Genomic DNA, 17,331 nt, shown 5'->3' with positions numbered 1-17,331 from the left:
CAGAGCGACACACCTTCATTAACATACTGTAGTTTGTTACAGCTGACCAAACTGATAACAACAGAAGGACAACAGAAAAAGAAGAAAGATGTCTGATGAAAAAACTTTCGACAAAACTGTTGAAAAAATAAAAACATTGTTTCAAACAACAGGTAAGAGAAGACAGGACATGTGAGTTTTTACCTTTTTGATTTCAATGTGATTTTAATTTTTTGAAAAAAAAAAAGAGAAAGAAAAGGTGCAGAAAGACTTCATGCAGTTGTGGTCTTGTGATGTCATTTTCAATAATTTCCTCTCATATTTTCATATTACTGTTGCTGGTAAGTTAAAGTCGGCATGAAATGGAAGTTGCAATCCTCTTCTATATTGTGATGTACTTGATGATTGTGATGTAGGGACCTGGGGCCAAAGCTTTCCTTGGGGCCCCAGTTAAATAAAGTCAAATGCATAATCAAAGAACCACTGCTGTAAAGACTAAAGGCAGTACTTTGCAACCTGCAAATATGCCAACATGCTCAAACAAGGAGCGCATAGTGAAAACTAAAAAAAAAATAAAAATAAAGATAAATACAGAGGGCATGTTATAAATAATCCACATACATTAAACAATGTACTGTCAAATTTAACAAACTTACTCGTTGAGAGTAAATTAACAAGAGTACTATAAATCATCAAATACAAGTCTACTGTAAAAACACAGTACACTGCTGTAAAATGATCTGTTGCTACAGCCATTACTGTAAAATAAAGGTGAATTGATGCGTTTACAATGAATATGTGACTGAAATTACAGTTCTTTACTGTAATGCTTAATAATGCTAATAATTTTACAAATAAGAGAATAACAGCTCAACAAATTAAATCACACTCAACACTAAAAGGATTTATTCCTGCTCTTCTTCAGAATGAATTTCTTAATTAATCCATAAAATTAAGATGAAATAGAATGTCATACACTGTTAAAAATTTAGTGTGAAATTCCAGTATATTCCAGGCTAATAATTGCATGACTTTCACAGTAATTTCACAGTAGGACTTCTCTTGTATATATCTGCACTTTCAAAAAATTACTGTAAACAAACAATATCATACTGTATTTCTACAGTGTACTATGAAGGTACCCAGCATGCAGTGCGGCATGAATAGATTATGAAGTTTCTTGATTCTTGTTTTGTTTTATCTGTGCTGCTCAACTTATATTTGTTTCACTTTTATCCGTTTGTGTTGTTTGTTTATTTCATAATCTTCAGAATTGATCTTTTATTATTATTATTATTTGTTGAGTGTTACCATTGTTGTGTTTTGTATGTAGAGCATTGATGTCTGTGCATCATTAGGTAATGGAAAGAAAAAAAAAAAAAAAAAAAAAAAATCTTGTGTTGCAAGATGATGTCACACCTTTCAAAGATAAACCTCAGCAGCTGCTTCACTATTGTGAAATATCTACAAACAATTATGAATTTGAAATAAGATACTGGTTAATCTTTATGCTGAATTCTTAAAATCAGCCCATTAGCTTATTTTATATTCCAGCTTGACATTGTTTTAACAAATGTTTTCATTTGTCACGCTTCTGACTAGATCAGAAATTTGAAAATGAATATAATGAACACTACAAAACAACTACACAATATAATTTCTCACAGTGTCATGGTTAAACAACTTTATCATGTGAATTCACAGGAAAACAAGAACAGTAAATGACTGATGTCAGCATCATTCTGCTGTTGATTAACAGTAATTCATAAGAAAATGACTGATCAGCATGCATTAATTTCACTGTAAATTTCTGACGACAGTAATTTATTGTAAAATAATATTTTTTTCATTCTTGGCTTTTTGTTTACAGTATATACATTTGACATCAATGTCAAACAGTCTTTGTTCATGCATTGATGTCCTCAGTCTAGGTTTTTTTGTTTTGTTTGTTTTTTACAAAAAGTCTTAGCATGTATTTTGCTTAGATTTTCTTTCTTTATTTATTTATTTATTTTTCCTTTTGCTGCTCTTTTTTCTTTTTAACACCACTGCCATATATTCTGACATTTACTCTTAATATGAATATTAGTATGTTCATTGACAAATCAGCAAAAGAGCTATGGTCATGAAAAGAGCCAGGCTTTGAAAGCTTGAAAGACCTGTGGAGTTTAAACTTTCAGAACGAGTGTGTGATGAGAGAGGTATTAACTTAACTTACTGAAACGAGATCAAAACAGTACAGGATCAAAGAAACAATGCAGTATAGAGAACCAAATTATATAGCAACACCATTAAGAACATAGAACTCAAACTGTGGGCTATAGAAACACACACTAAACAATGAGCAGGAGGAAATACATCACTCAAAGTAACAAAAGCAACATATGACAACAGGAACTAAATACAAAGAACCAAACTAAATAGTCACATAATATTGTGACAAAAATGGTGGTCTTGATTTTCTATTAATAGTTTCCCTGTATTGCATAAATATGAAATGCATTAATCTCAAATCTCAAAGTAATGCAACAATCTCAAAGGGGTTACAAATATCAAATCAAAATAAATAAATAAATAAATAAATAAAATAAAAAAAGACTGAACACTCTCTGTTCCAGAAACAGTCACAGAGAGTGAAGCAGCAGGCCCATCAGTTCCCACTGCAGCTGCTGCTAGGAGTGTGTTTGAAGGTAAGGCCAGATAAAATGATTAAAGTAATAGCACTAATTCCATTGCCACTACCACTTATTCAGCACTATTCTTACACTATGCACATGTAACTGATGATAGCATGAAAATCAGACATGTCATTTATGGCTCAGGGTAATATCAATCCTGTGCTCATCATGCTTGTCGAGGTATCTACACCAGAGGAAGAAGAGGTAGTAGAGGCAGGAGGTGGAAGCAGAACTTGAGAAGAAGAAGGTGTAGACACTAAAGCAAATGATTTCGTGCAAGACAAAGAGAAAGAATTTGTGAAGACTGTGGTAGTGGGAGGAAAAAATGATATTAGTGCTCAGTTTGTAACTGATGATCCAGCATTATGGCCAGAGATTGCTAATCAGCAGAGGGATTTAGTTATTCTCAAACTGACAAACACAAATTTTGAAGAAGCTCATTTAACCAAATTGCTCCAAAAGATTTTTTTTTTTTTTTTTAAATGATCTCCAATATGCTTAAGCAATGCTGCTATACTTGGGATTTTGTGTTGTTTAGCTGAAATAAATTATTTCTTTCAATGAATGTGTAAAATGCTATTTAGATCCCACAGTGAGAAAAAAGAAGATCAATGGGGAGTTGCAAATCATTGCAGAGAAATACTCATTGAAGCTTCCAACTGATGTGAAGGTAAGATCAATTTAACAACAAGATATGCAAATTTGTCCAAATTTCCAACACACAGATAATATGAAGATGACCCTTATTGTGGCATTACTAAATGCTCATAGTACTTTAATGTATAAAAGTGATAATGTGGAGTGCACTGTGAATTTTGTAACCTGTAGGTTGTTAATGACTCTGTTCATGGTCACATTGAGCTGCACCCCCTGCTGGTGAAGATCATAGATACGCCTCAGTTTCAGAGACTCCGAGACATCAAACAGCTGGGAGCGGGATACTGGGTCTTTCCTGGGGCTTCACACAACCGCTTTGAACACTCCATTGGGTAATGCAAATATACAACAAATATATACAATACATACACATATCTAATATATATATATATATATATATATATATATATATATATATACATACAATACATACACATATATATATACAATACATACACATATATATTATTTATATATATATATATATTCAAGACTTGTCACAACCGACTTTTTGTCCAAAGAATCCTCAATTGTGTTGTATCACACTGCTCCCGATTACGTCGGAGCCCCATGTTTGATATTTATGACTCTTGATTAAGCCTCTGATGTGATGTCTGCAATTTCAGTTCTGATGCACTACCAAAGACACTAAACACCTCATTCTCTAGCAGCTGTCAGTGTGCAGTAGTTTAACTGCAGAACGCTCACTGTCTGGCCTCTGTTACACACACAATGAGAGTGGATGTCTGTTTATCACAGCTGACGCACAACAAAATGCTTCACGTAAAATAAAGCGCAGATGAATGAAAGACAAGGAAGCACAAAAAATGAACATTCAGCACACAAGAGTAAATACAAAGTGTTTGTTGTTAGTCGCAAACAGCACAGCAGCTCAAGACAATCAAAACCCAGTGTTACTCACATGTGAAGGGATCAAAGCAGTTTTCAGGCTTTCCCTCTTAGCTCTCTCCAGCACTGGAAAGCTTTTCTACCGGGCCCTAAAGATTTTGCCCAGTCATAAACCTTCATTCCAGTGATAATATTTTGAGCTCTTTTGTATTGTGTCCCATTTCTTGTTCTTCAATTTTTTTCTTATTTTCAAATCTCCCTCTCGTTCGTTCTCTCTCCTCGACCGTCATACGCCCCCTGATGCTGATTGGTTACACGATTGTTGTTGGCCGACTAACTTCCAAACAGTGTTTTTGAAATTCTGCTGAGTCCCTTTTAAGTTGAGTAAATTTGTAAGGATTGGGTCAACGGAGTGAGGATCCATCTGCAGCTTTTATTAAAGTTATGTTCACAGACAAAATAACATCTGAATAATCTGGGTAGGCAGCAAACATACACAATCCAGGAACAGGCAAGGGTCAAGGCAGGCAGCAGAGAATCAGAAATGAGTAACAGTCCAAGGTCAAACACAAGAATCCAGGGGAAATGCTCAGAAATGTCACACGGGGCTAAACAAGACTTCACATGGAGGTAGTGATGTGACGTTTGACACTGAGGCTTCGAAGCTTGTATCAAAAAAACGACACATCTCACACTGAAACACTGTATCGGAGCTTGATTCGTTTTGCCATAACCACGTGATCGATGATGTCCGAAGCTTCGTTTTTGCACAAAACCACGTGACTGCTTCGTATTCTGATTCACATAACGTGAACCCTTGAGCAGATGTGAAGTGTCATTTGCTTTTCAGCAAAAGAATATGTCATAATACGAATAAATATTTACATGTGTTCAGTTTGTATTTATTTCCAGTTCATACTTCATTCTAAGACAATCATTTATTTTGATAATATGCCAAAGCTTAACTATTCCCCCCCTTTTCATAGCACAAACTGATTTTTTACATGAAACAGTCCAAAAATAACTGAGTCGTCTGGGACGCAAAGGCAGTTTTGTCCACCTTTTGACCACAAGATGTCGTTAGTGTGCACCGTGTTGAAAAGCTTCGAGTAATGAACCTTTTTACGATACACTTAAGGGGAAAGCCTCGGTGCTTCGCAAAGCTTCATTTCGCCATCACTACATGGAGGTGTGGGTGCAAGTGTCTTTTATGTGTGAGTGAGTGATTGTATAATGGGTAGCAGGTGCAGGGTGATCAGTCCAGGGTATGAGGGTAGATGGGAAATGGAGTCCAAATGATGTGTGTAGTCCAGGATGGAGTGCCCTCTGGTGGCAATAATGGGCACTCTCACTGGTGATTGTGACAAAATTAATTTTTAGATTTAGATGTTTTTTTTTTTTTTTTTTTTTTACAGTATATTAACAAAGGCACTGGGAAGAGACGTAACACTACATAAATGCAACCAATAATGATTTTTTAAGCAATCTCTGGTATTTTCCATAATCATATGTGTATTTATTATGCCAATTGTTAGCATAAGTAGCCTATAGAATTGCATATAAAGAGCCTCATACGGTGATCATACGGTGATGCTGTCTGAAGGTGAGTTCTGAGCTGAAAATAGTTTCAAATGTCTTAAATGTTGAAGTTAGCTGGTAGCCTGATATAATAACATGGGAAATGAGCAGCGGTGTTGACCCTCTCCTGACTCAGGTAAACTCTGCCTCTGTTCATCACCACTCCTCAAGCATCAGTTGGCCCGCTTTGGACCAAAGTATTCTGTGGGCCAAAAACCCAATGAGGCCCAATCAAGCCCTGATATTGATAGTGGAAACATGACTGGCCCTGGCACGCACTAGCACGCTCTCTTTTGGCTAGTGAAGAGTGAGACAGGACCAGGCCTGGGAAATGTTATGTTGCTTTTTGTATTATGTATATGATTTTAGTTCATTTTATTGTTTATGTATATTTTATTATTAAAGTTAACGTTTAATATTTGGTGGTTCCCGCCTCCTCCTTCCCTGAACTTGAGATTTGTTACACTTAAATTCACATTATTTTAATTCATTCTAATGTAATAACCATGAGATCTGAGTTACTACTCATACAGGTCACTTTATTTGATGAATTAAATTTGTGGAGTAACTCAGCGCTGTCAGAATAATCATACTAATAATACATTTGAGTGTGTTGAAAGTTATAACAAGGTTTTGGGATATTTTAATCCAAAAATTTAACATATTATTATGTGACTATAATAACCCTGTTGTACATGTTTATATATTTATTTATCATCTTTAATCAGTTAAATTGTTTATCTATCATGTGTTGATGTAATTAAACTGTGTTTCTGTTGTTGTTGTGTTAGTGTGGCACATTTAGCTGGATGTCTGGTCAAGAGTCTGCAAGAGAAACAGCCGGAGCTAAATATTAACAATCGAGATGTTCTTTGTGTTCAAATTGCTGGTCTGTGCCATGACTTAGGTGAGTGCCAAAAACATAATTAATCAAAAATATACATTATTAATATTTCAATATTATATCAATATATCAATATTTTCGGGTCCACAGAACTAGTTAGTATTGCATATAGTTGTTTGTGAAATGCACAGAGCTCTTAGTGGACATGGAGGGAATTTATTTTCTGAAATAGCTTTGCGTTCCTTAGCAGTGACATTAATGTTTCCTCACAATTCATCTGTTAGCTTCCATATATAAATGAGTGTGTTTACTTCATGTCTTGAGAACATCAACAGCTGCTGTGAAGGGTGAATTGGCAAGATAGCAAACGTTTTTAAAGTAAAGAGAAGAATGTAGCTATGGGAGAAATAGATTCAAATTACATAAAATTACTTAAAAAGTGAATTAAAAAAATGACTATGTCACATCTCTGGCGACACCTGTTGGCCAAACCAGTATAAAAACAATGAAAAAAGAAACTCATTCCTTCTGCACCAATTACAAATGTTTTAATGCAAGTTTAGTCTTTCAGATTTAATCATTAAAAATAATTAAATACCATTAAATATGAATAATCTGCATAATATATGTTCCTTTGTTAATGTGCATGTCTGGTCAGGCCATTTAGCGACGATTACGACTCTCTTTTTTTTTTTTTTTTTTAACTACTATACCCATGCGTTAACAAAATGTTAACATTATAAAACATTTGAACCATATATTAGACATTTAGTCATTGCTTTGCTTTCTGATCAGATGGGTTCTGATGTCAGTGTTTAATCATTCAGCAGGAAAAAATGTTCAACTATCTCATTCCTCTGTATTGTTATTGTTATATAGTTGTGTTTCTGAAACTTTATGTACTAGCTTACCTCCCTTACATTTCCACTCTAGTTATTGGCTGCCGGTAAAAGCAACCATCCCCAGACTGAAGTTGGCAATATGTTAAAAGCCATTTAATTTGAAATAAAATGCAGACAGTGATGGATCTGCCACCACAGAAAGAAAATATATTTCCATATATTTATGATCAATGTATTAAATTGTTTAAATACATTGAAAAATATTTGGAAAAAAATGTTAATTTATTGAATAATACAAAAGGAATCTCCACTTTTCACATGAAAAATATGTGACAGTGTATGTTACACTTGTAATATGAAACACTAATTAGTTGAATTCAAAATACTCAAAATTCTGATGTGAACAGTTACCTCAGTTATTTTTGAGGTAAACCAAAAAAGTTTTTTTTTTTTTTTTTTTAGTGTGTGGAAACTGATTTCCTTAAATTTCTCAAGCATGTTTTATTCAAAGTTGTTAATACAAAGACATGAACTAGTTAACATTAGTTAACATTAATAAACTATATTAGTTGACATGAACTAATGATGAACTGCACTTGTACAGCATTTATTAATCTTTGTTAATGTTCATTTCAGCATTTACTAATACATTATTAAAATCAAGAGATGTATTTAACATTAGTTAATGTACTGTGAACATGAACAAACTGCTGCATTTTTATTAACTAACAATAACAAAGATCAACAAATACAGTAACAAATGTATTGCTCATGGTTCATGTTAGTTAATACAACAACAAATAAATAAAATAATAAATGACAAATTAAACCTTATTGTAAAGTGTTTCCAAACATTTAATATACTGATAATAAATATATGGAAATATATTTTATTTTATATTAAGGGTGTGGATGTGTCAACTGCTAGTGGTCCCACCGAATGATATTTATTTATACAGATATCAATTTTACTTTTTTTTTTGTTTTTCATTCTTAAGGTCATGGTCCATTCTCTCATTTGTTTGATCTGCTCTTCATTCCTGCAGTCAAGCCTGGTAAATATCAGAGTTTCTAACTTCTCTCGTCTTACTGTTTGTAGTTGGGTGTTTAAATCAGCAATTAATCTGTTGTACTGTTATTTTTTTATTCTTTATATAATTAAAACCCACATCGTGTTGAATTTTTAAAAGATTAGTTAACTTTCACACAGCAGTTCATAGAAAACAATATACTGCATATCTTAAAAAGGACAAAGAAACACCAAAAAGGCACCATTAAATTTATAATCATAATTAATGTTATCATCATTGTAGTAGTCCATACCATGCACTATATTCCAAGTGTTCTGAAGTCATATGATAGCTTTGTGTAACGAATCAAATTTAAATGGTTATTTATTGCTTCCCTTCCAAAATGTTAAGCTTTGACACGTGAGAAATAATTGTGTTTCTGCATCATATCATCTCCATTTCTGAATTCTGGATATGAACATGGACTAATCATGATCTTCACACTGATTATTAGTGAATAAAGAGTAGTCTGCATTTGCTTTTTGGAACTGCTTTTGTATGGAAAGAGTCCTTCAAAATGTCTGCTTTTATTACAAGTTTGCCATTTTATTAAGGTGTTCAGATGCTTTACAGCATTTAAATGTATGCATCTAGTGGAGGTTCTTAACCTTTTCCTGCATATTTTGAATGTCTCCCCAATCAAACACACCTGATTCAACCCCTATAGAGACTTTAGAAATTTGAAATAAGTGCCTGACAAAGAAAGATTCAAAATGTGTATGTTGAGAACCACAGTGCTAAAGGACTAATTGTAAAAGCAAATTAATTAATTTTGGACAAACAGTTCCTTAAAAAGATGAACTCAGTGACTTTTCCACATTAAAAAGTTTTGCATATGAAGAACTTAATACTGCTTGAAGATATGTTTAAAATGATGAACATGCACATTATATAAAGACATACCAAGAGCCTGATAAGATGTTTTATTTTACAAGGAACAGATCACGTAACATGCCAAACACTGATTTAGTGTAACACTTTTGTTCATGCTGCGAGGTGTCAGTCCAGAGCATCAAATTAAATTAACTGGTGCACCTTTAATGTGACATTATGTCATGCAGATGTCACTGTCTTGTGGTCTTTAGTTGGTAGTAACCTTTATTGAAAAACACAATGTGCATATCAAACATTTCATATAAATTCAATGTTGTTGTTTTGTTTTTCCTTTTGCTAGATTCCAAATGGAAGGTGCGTCAAACTACATACACAAGACTTCAGGCTGAGGGCAAATGAGATGCTCTTTATTCTTTAATGAGGGTTTAAACAGACAGTTAATGCAGAAACTCATTAGCACTGCAGATCCATTCACAATCTGGTGATGTTACTGACTTAACCTCATGCTCCACTATCTTAACTCTAATAATGAAACTAAAGAAAAAAAAAAACTTTGCACTGGTCCAGTGTACTGTGTGTTATTAACAGAGACACAGATTAAAATGTTCATGGGTTTACTTTGCCTTTACAGTTTGATTTTTGTAATTTGTGTCAGCATGCAAAAAACAACAACACTAAAGCTTCATTATTCTCTTAGTTAATTTTAAAAAAGCAAAAAGCAAAAGAAGACAGAAATCTATAAAGAAAATCTAATTTTATTTCAATACATTTATGTTTTTGAAAATGTTTGATTTGTACATTAATGATAGTGTGTGTGTGTGTGTGTGTGTGTGTTACTTTCAGCATGAAAAAGCCTCAGTTAAGATGTTTGAGCACTTGGTGAAAGAGAATGGACTGCAGCAGCTGATGGAAGCATATGGACTGAAATTCAAAACTGATCAAAATGAAAATGACCTTGTCTTTATTGGAGAATTAATTAAGGGTGTGGATAAAGACAAAAAAGACAGAGACGGAAACTTAAAGAAAGGGGTACAAACTTAACTGTGATTGCAGACAACTTTCAGTTTATATACATGTTTAATAGTTGATAAAAGTGTTTTCATTCTTCCAGTGGTTAGCAGAGGGCAGGACTGAGGACAAAGCTTTCCTGTATGAGATTGTGTCAAATGAAAGGAACAAAATTGATGTGGACAAATGGGACTATTTTGCTCGGTAAATATGTATTTACAATTCTTTAACAATATTTTTGTGTGGCCCATGCTGTATGCAGTTTTGATGGACAGGAAAGAACAGCTGGATATCCATGGATGGGTTGACTCATCATTTATTATGATAATAAATAATAAAAAAAATAATTTAAAATTTTTTTTTTTTTTTTTTTTTTTTTGTAACAACGTATTTGCCCCTGAGAAACTTTCTTCTGATTAGTGAGCATATGCTTCAAGGTCAACAAGTCGAGTCAGTTTTACTTGTATAGCACTTCATACAATACACATTGCTTCAGCATAAAAATGGAAGAAAACCAAACAAGTTATATGATATCTTACAATTATTTTATCTAGTGAACTGATTTGCATCATTGAATTAACATGAGACCTGGTTGTCATATTTAGTATAATTCTACAAAAAAGGGGAAAAGTGTATCTTAAGCATAAACACTATCATTTGTATTATTATTGTAGATTGTTGTACAAGTTTTAAAGTGCTCCTATTATGCCTTTTTTAAGGTTCCTAATATTGTTTTGGGAGTCTCCTACAACAGGTTTACAATCATGCAAGGTCAAAAAACACTTTCGTTTTCTCATAATATACATTTAATTTCACCTGAGTAGTCAATCTTTTGTAAACGACTCGTTTGAAGTAGTTCAATGAATCAGTCTCTCTAAATCCCTCCCTTCCATGAGCCTACACTGCTCTGATTGGTCAGATGACCCAGTCCTTTGTGATTGGTCTACTGCGCACCGCACGCCCATTGCTATCCACCTTATTCCTCCGCCCCATGACGCTTTGTGCGAATTATGGGTGTAACTTCCGTTAAGCTGTAAACAGTCAGTGAAAGGCTCGCTCTATGTACGCAATAATACGTTTTATTTTTAAACTGGGTACAATGAGATGACATTATTCTACTCACCCTTCAACCAACGAACATTAAAAGGACATTTAAAAGTGTAAAAGCATCAACAAGGTACTTTCAACAGGCCATGAAAAAGCGCGATTCTTTCCACAGCAATAACGGACGGGTTAAATATAACTATAGTGATATATATCTGTATTAGCCTATGTAATATACGTTGCCTTAATAAAAAAAATGTTCATGAACTTCAGCATTGCGTGATATTATTTCAAAGTGATTTCCATCATTTTTACCGATAATAAATTGTATTTACCTGTGAAAACAAACCTGGAAAGAGACGTGAGGCTTTGAAGAGAAAAACGAGAGATTCTTCGTTCATTCCATTGAATTATTAATGGGATATATTGTAAATTATATCGGGAGAACAGACCACAAATGTGCAGTGGATGTAGTCATTTTTCATACTATTACAGCGGAATGCAAAGGGACAGAAGAAAATCATCACGAGGATAGAAAGCAGCGACTGAAAAGAGCTCGTGCCATAGATATTCTTGTTATAACATGTTACGTTAAAATACCAAGCGTTACATTATTCTCATGATGTCTGAATATAAAACATGAAAGAAAAATGGACAGCTCATTCAGTCAAACTGACGGATAAGCTTTATTTGTAGGCAAACCTTATGATCTGAAACGAATCGTTTCAGTATTTTTTAATTGGAAGTTCCCCAAACCGTAAGAGCAACCCATAATTCGAAACGCAGTAGGCTAGTCAAGAATAAGGTGGATAACTGAATGACAGCTATCAATTCACAAGACATTGTATACAATGTATGGACAGAAAAGATAGCATCGATTTTACCGTATCAATTCGAGCCGAGTCCGATGATGAAACTTCTGAAGTAGTCGATCAACCAGAAACTGATTTGCAATCACGACTGAAGCAGGACGTTTCTCTATGGTAAGTGTCACCTTAGTTATTTATAAGACGTGATAGCAGCGTTACTGTTATACTTTATGTAGGCGCACCTGTGGGAACTGTATCAGAATGCCAAGCGAAGCTGAAAACCTCTAACATAGGAAAAACAATTAGGCCAGATGTGTACAGACTTTTTCGTGATAACAATTAACAAAGAAAAATGGCTATATCATTGTTTGACATTACAATGGGTTTTTACTGTTTACAGAGAGAATACTTGAGCTAGTTAGCGCGGACTAGCATCTTAACATCCTATTACAATACAGATAGAGCTCCACCTTACTGTAATAATAAAAACGCAGAGGGAAAAAAGTTTGTTTTGTATGTTGTAAACTCACGTTAGCCGAGCACAAACATGAATAGCTGATAATGTATTACACTTTGTAAACAAAAGTCGTGCTCCATCCTTGATCATTACTCCAAGTAATAAGACAGACAAGCTGCATTAATCCACTCATTTTTAGACAATATTGGACCCACATCTGAATAGCAGCACTACAGAAATGTGAGTTAGCCAGTTAGCAGACAAGGGTGTACATTAAACAACATAACATACAAAACTATGTTTTTTTAACAATCTCTAGAAAATATAACCATCAATTATTAATCATACTTACAGGTTGAGATTCAGAGGAGCAAGCTGCTCTAAATAAACTGGGCATTGATCCATATTTTCAGACCAAGCGTTTTGTGAATCCTGCGTTAAACTCCCCGAGGATTGAGAAGCAGTCGTCAGTAAGAAGACGGGAACACAACAAAATATTGTACTGCTGTGGTATTGTAAAAAAAAAACAAAGATTTTTCTCTGGTGTCTGCGTGCGCGATAAGTGGGCGGGCAATATGCTAATATGTGATGTCACAACGAAACGGCTTGGGATTCGTTTTACAAACGACTCGTTTAATAGACTCAGAGTCGCCTCTTACTTTTGAGAGACAATAACTTTATTTACGGTGCACTTTCAGATTTAAAACTTTGCAGGATGTTTTCATTCACTTAGAGCTATGTTATACACTACATGAAAGATAAATTTCAAAAAAATCCATAATGGGGCACTTTAAACAACTACAAGCATGTGGGGAAGATCATATAGTTCAAAGAAATTATAATTCTTTAAATCTGAATCATTGTACTTGAATCATCATTGAGTTTTATTTCACAGAGACTGTCATCATCTTGGCATTTCAAAGAGCTTTGACCATCAGCGGCTGCTGAAGTTCGCTCGAGTGTGTGAAGTGGAGATAAAGGATGAGGCTCAAAAACCGAGGCAATCCATCTGCTACAGGGACAAGGTACATTTAATACGTGTATTCTCAATCTTTACATATCACTTTGCAAAAAAAAAAAAAAAAAAAACATTTACCACTGAATTTTGGACTCTTTAAATGCTTGTTAAATAAGTTATGTTATATTGTAGTATAGTATATTATAATTTTAATGAATCAGTCTATGACTCTATGTAACGTTTATAGCTTTGTATCCCCGAATAGATGACACACAAGAATCTGAGAAACAATAAAGTGTATTTTATGGACAAAGAAATACACTGCAGACATAAACCATAAACCGCAGCAGTATCAGCCATTTTCTGCTGAACTACACACACAACCCGCAGCAATTCCATGCATCAAAACAACAAAGAATATACATGAAAATCACATACCTGAGAAACAATAAAGTGTATTTTATGGACAAAGAAATACACTGCAGACATAAACCATAAACTGAAACAAGAAAAACATAAAATGAACAAACTCTGTATGAAAAGAAACACGCATACCCGCAGCAGTATCAGCCATTTTCTGCTGAACTACGGTAAGCGCAAAAGGACAAAATAATTACTCTCTGCAATGTATTAGCCACTAGGGGGCACCAAAACACCATTTGATTTAACTTTCCTTCTAATTTCATGTAATTAAACAAAATGAATATTGTTATAATTAACATTCTTTTTAACTCCGTTACATTCACCCCCGCAGAATTACATGAAACTTAGGCATCACCAAAGGTACAAAAATAAAGTCACATAATGAAAATTTCACATCAAAGAAGAACCTCCCATAAAAGGACGGTCAATATGAAAATTATCCCATAAGGATGAATTGATAAGAGAGTAGCGCCACGCTCCCGTATCAACAAACGACAGCAGAATGTCCACATACATTCTACAATATTCTTCAACAATCTCGTATTCTCAGAATACACCAATAAAAGAGAATAAAACAAAAATATATAATTGAGTAAATAAAGAGGCCCCCTTAATGGTCAACTAAGGCACCCTACATCCTCAGGTATATCATTTGAACATGAACCAAGAACTTTAAACCAGTCCAGACAAACTAGGAAAGAAAGAAGAAAAGGCTTTCTCAAATGTTCCATAAAAGTAGATTAACTTTCCTAATTAACAAAGGCTCGAAACATAGACTTACAAACAGCCTCAACATTACGCTTTGCATCTTGAATTACAGCCTGGCCTGACATTGTTTGAATTAATCTGTCAACTGGCTTGATGACACGGCCAAAGCGTGATCTGATCTGTCTGGTGGAACTAGGGTTAACTGGCGTATGTGTGGTCAGAATCACACCGGAAGACTGTGAGTGTGCTCGAGCAGGCTTGCAGACTCTATGTTTCCTGAATTTGAATGGCTTTTATCTTCAGTGACATTGACATCAGTTGTTACTTCATCTGACTTCACAGATGTACTTTCAAAAGACGTCGCTGGAGCAGCTTGTGGTGTTGGATTAACTAGAACATCACCTGAGACTACAGTTGAAGTAGGTTCTTGACTCACATCAGGTAGGTGAGTAACCCAACTCAATGTTCTGTCAGTATCGTCATCCACATGACTGGTCAGAGGAACTGACTCACAGGCAATGTCATCATCCATGTGTGTTGGTGAGGCTTCACTTAACACTGAGCAGTCTTTCTGGCTTGATGAACTTGAAGGCATGTTACTATGGGGTTCACTCACAAGGGAAACCGTACAATCCACAGATATTTCTTCAGGCACAGGCAGGAAGTTGACCAGCAACAGGAGATTGCGATGAACCACCTTCTCTTGACCTGTGGCAGGGTTTCGAATTCTGTAAGTGTGAGTTTGAGGCTTGTGGTCCACTACTGTGTAGACAGTGGACTCCCACCGGTCAGCAGTTTTTCTTTTTCCCCTCTCGGCCTTATTCGCCAACAACACTTGGTCTCCCACGTCGATGGTGAGCCCCTTCACTCGGCGGTTATACAGAGCTGCATGTCTCTTCTGTGCTTTGGTGGCATGCTGTTGTGCAATCACCATGGCCTCTTTTAGATCTTTAACAAGTGTGTCAACAAACTTGTCGTAGCTGATCACATTCTGATCATTCAAGACTGAACGGAAGAGAATGTCAACTGGAAGGCGTGGTACCCTACCAAACATCAAATAGAAGGGTGCATAGCCTGTAGACTCGTGTGTCGTGCAATTGTACAGGAACGTCAACGTCTGCAAACGTCTCGGCCAATCCCTCTTGACATCCGGAGACAGGGCACGGATCATGTTGCCCAGTGTCCTGTTAAAACGTTCCACACTACCGTTGCCCATCGGGTGGTAAGGGGTGGTATGTGATTTCTTCACCCCTGAAAATCTGAGAAGTTCACCAATGAGCCGACTCTCAAAACTTGCACCTTGGTCGCTGTGGATACGTTCCGGTAGGCCATAGATAAAAAAATATTTGTCCCACAGGACCCTGGCAACTTGCTTGGCGGATTGGTCTCGGCAAACAAAAGCCTGAGCTAGCCTTGTAAAATGGTCAGTCACAACCAAGACATCGATGGACTTATTCTTAGCGTCTTCTGCTGACCAAAAATCAATACAGACCAGCTCTAGTGGTCTTGTAGATTGTATATTCTCCAGAGGAGCTCTGCCGGAAGGGTCAGGACTTTTGCTAATGATGCAACGTTGACAGTGGCGCACATAATCACGTACTTTGTGCTCCATGCTTAGCCAGAAGAAACGCTGCTTCGCCAAACTAACAGTCCTGAATTGACCTTGATGGCCACTGTCATCATGAACACTTCTCAGAATTACATCCACCAACGAGTCTGGGGCAACATACTGGAAGCGTTTCGTCCTTAATGACTGGTTATGAGACACCCTGTAGAGAACACCATTCCTCACAATCAATTTCTCCCAATGTTTGAGGTAACGAAGCACTGCAGCTGCCTCTCCTGCTCTTTCCCACCTTGTGGGTCTCTGGTGACTCTTAACGTAAGACATGACTCTCGATAACACTCTGTCATTCATCTGCTTGTCACGCAGGTCCTCCACAGAAAATGCTGGCAATGTGTCCTGGCCCGCAGGAACCAACTGAGGCAGGTGATCCACGACTGCCATAGCCCGTGTATCAGCACCAAATTCCCACTCCATATGAGAAGTCAAGACAGCAGTGACATCCGAACTTGCAACAGTAAGATGATCCATGACAAAATCATTATTGACTGTGCATGACTGTCGTTGTTGGATAACACTTTCTTCCTGATTTTTACCACTGGACCATCTGAAAGCATCCTGCACCGAGTTAGTAGATATCCCTCTCATGTCGGTCAACATGGAATCGTAAGGCACTTGAAGCAGTCTTTGTGTAACCCCACTCTTGACAAAAGGAACTCTGCTGAGGGAGTCAGCAATGACATTCTGAGGGCCAGGTACATACTTTATATCAAAGTTGAGGCTGGCCAATTTGGCCACCCAGCGCTGTTCACAGCAGTCCAGCTTAGGCTTTGTGAGTATGTGAGCAAGCGGATTGTTGTCAGTTAAAACAGTGAAATTGTGTCCCTTTAGCCAGTGGCCAAACTTTTCACAAATGGACCATTTCAGGGCCAAAAATTCCAAGTGGTGCGCTGGATAGTTCCGCTGTGAACGTGAAAGGGATTTGCTGGCGAAAGCAACTGGTCTCGCTCTAGTCTCCCTTTCCTGGAC

General features: G+C 36.0%; 1 protein-coding gene across 3 annotated transcripts in view; it reads left to right on the top strand.

The window, feature by feature from the left end:
• The first annotated feature begins 73 nt into the window (after positions 1–73).
• Positions 74–17,331, top strand: part of LOC127508051 (deoxynucleoside triphosphate triphosphohydrolase SAMHD1-like) — a 142,070-nt gene continuing 124,812 nt past the window's right edge. For all 3 annotated transcript variants that reach the window (XM_051885631.1, XM_051885622.1, XM_051885612.1), the window contains exons 1-10: positions 74–152; positions 2,598–2,669; positions 3,242–3,327; positions 3,486–3,646; positions 6,533–6,648; positions 8,426–8,482; positions 9,672–9,685; positions 10,175–10,360; positions 10,443–10,543; positions 13,545–13,674. In XM_051885631.1, the coding sequence (XP_051741591.1) occupies positions 89–152; positions 2,598–2,669; positions 3,242–3,327; positions 3,486–3,646; positions 6,533–6,648; positions 8,426–8,482; positions 9,672–9,685; positions 10,175–10,360; positions 10,443–10,543; positions 13,545–13,674 (987 nt within the window). In that variant the 5' untranslated portion in view covers positions 74–88. The remainder of the gene's footprint in view (positions 153–2,597; positions 2,670–3,241; positions 3,328–3,485; positions 3,647–6,532; positions 6,649–8,425; positions 8,483–9,671; positions 9,686–10,174; positions 10,361–10,442; positions 10,544–13,544; positions 13,675–17,331) is intronic.

The sequence above is a fragment of the Ctenopharyngodon idella genome, chromosome 1 (genome assembly GCF_019924925.1).
Source record: "Ctenopharyngodon idella isolate HZGC_01 chromosome 1, HZGC01, whole genome shotgun sequence".
NCBI lineage: Eukaryota > Metazoa > Chordata > Actinopteri > Cypriniformes > Xenocyprididae > Ctenopharyngodon > Ctenopharyngodon idella.
This window is presented reverse-complemented; position numbering and strand designations above follow the sequence as displayed.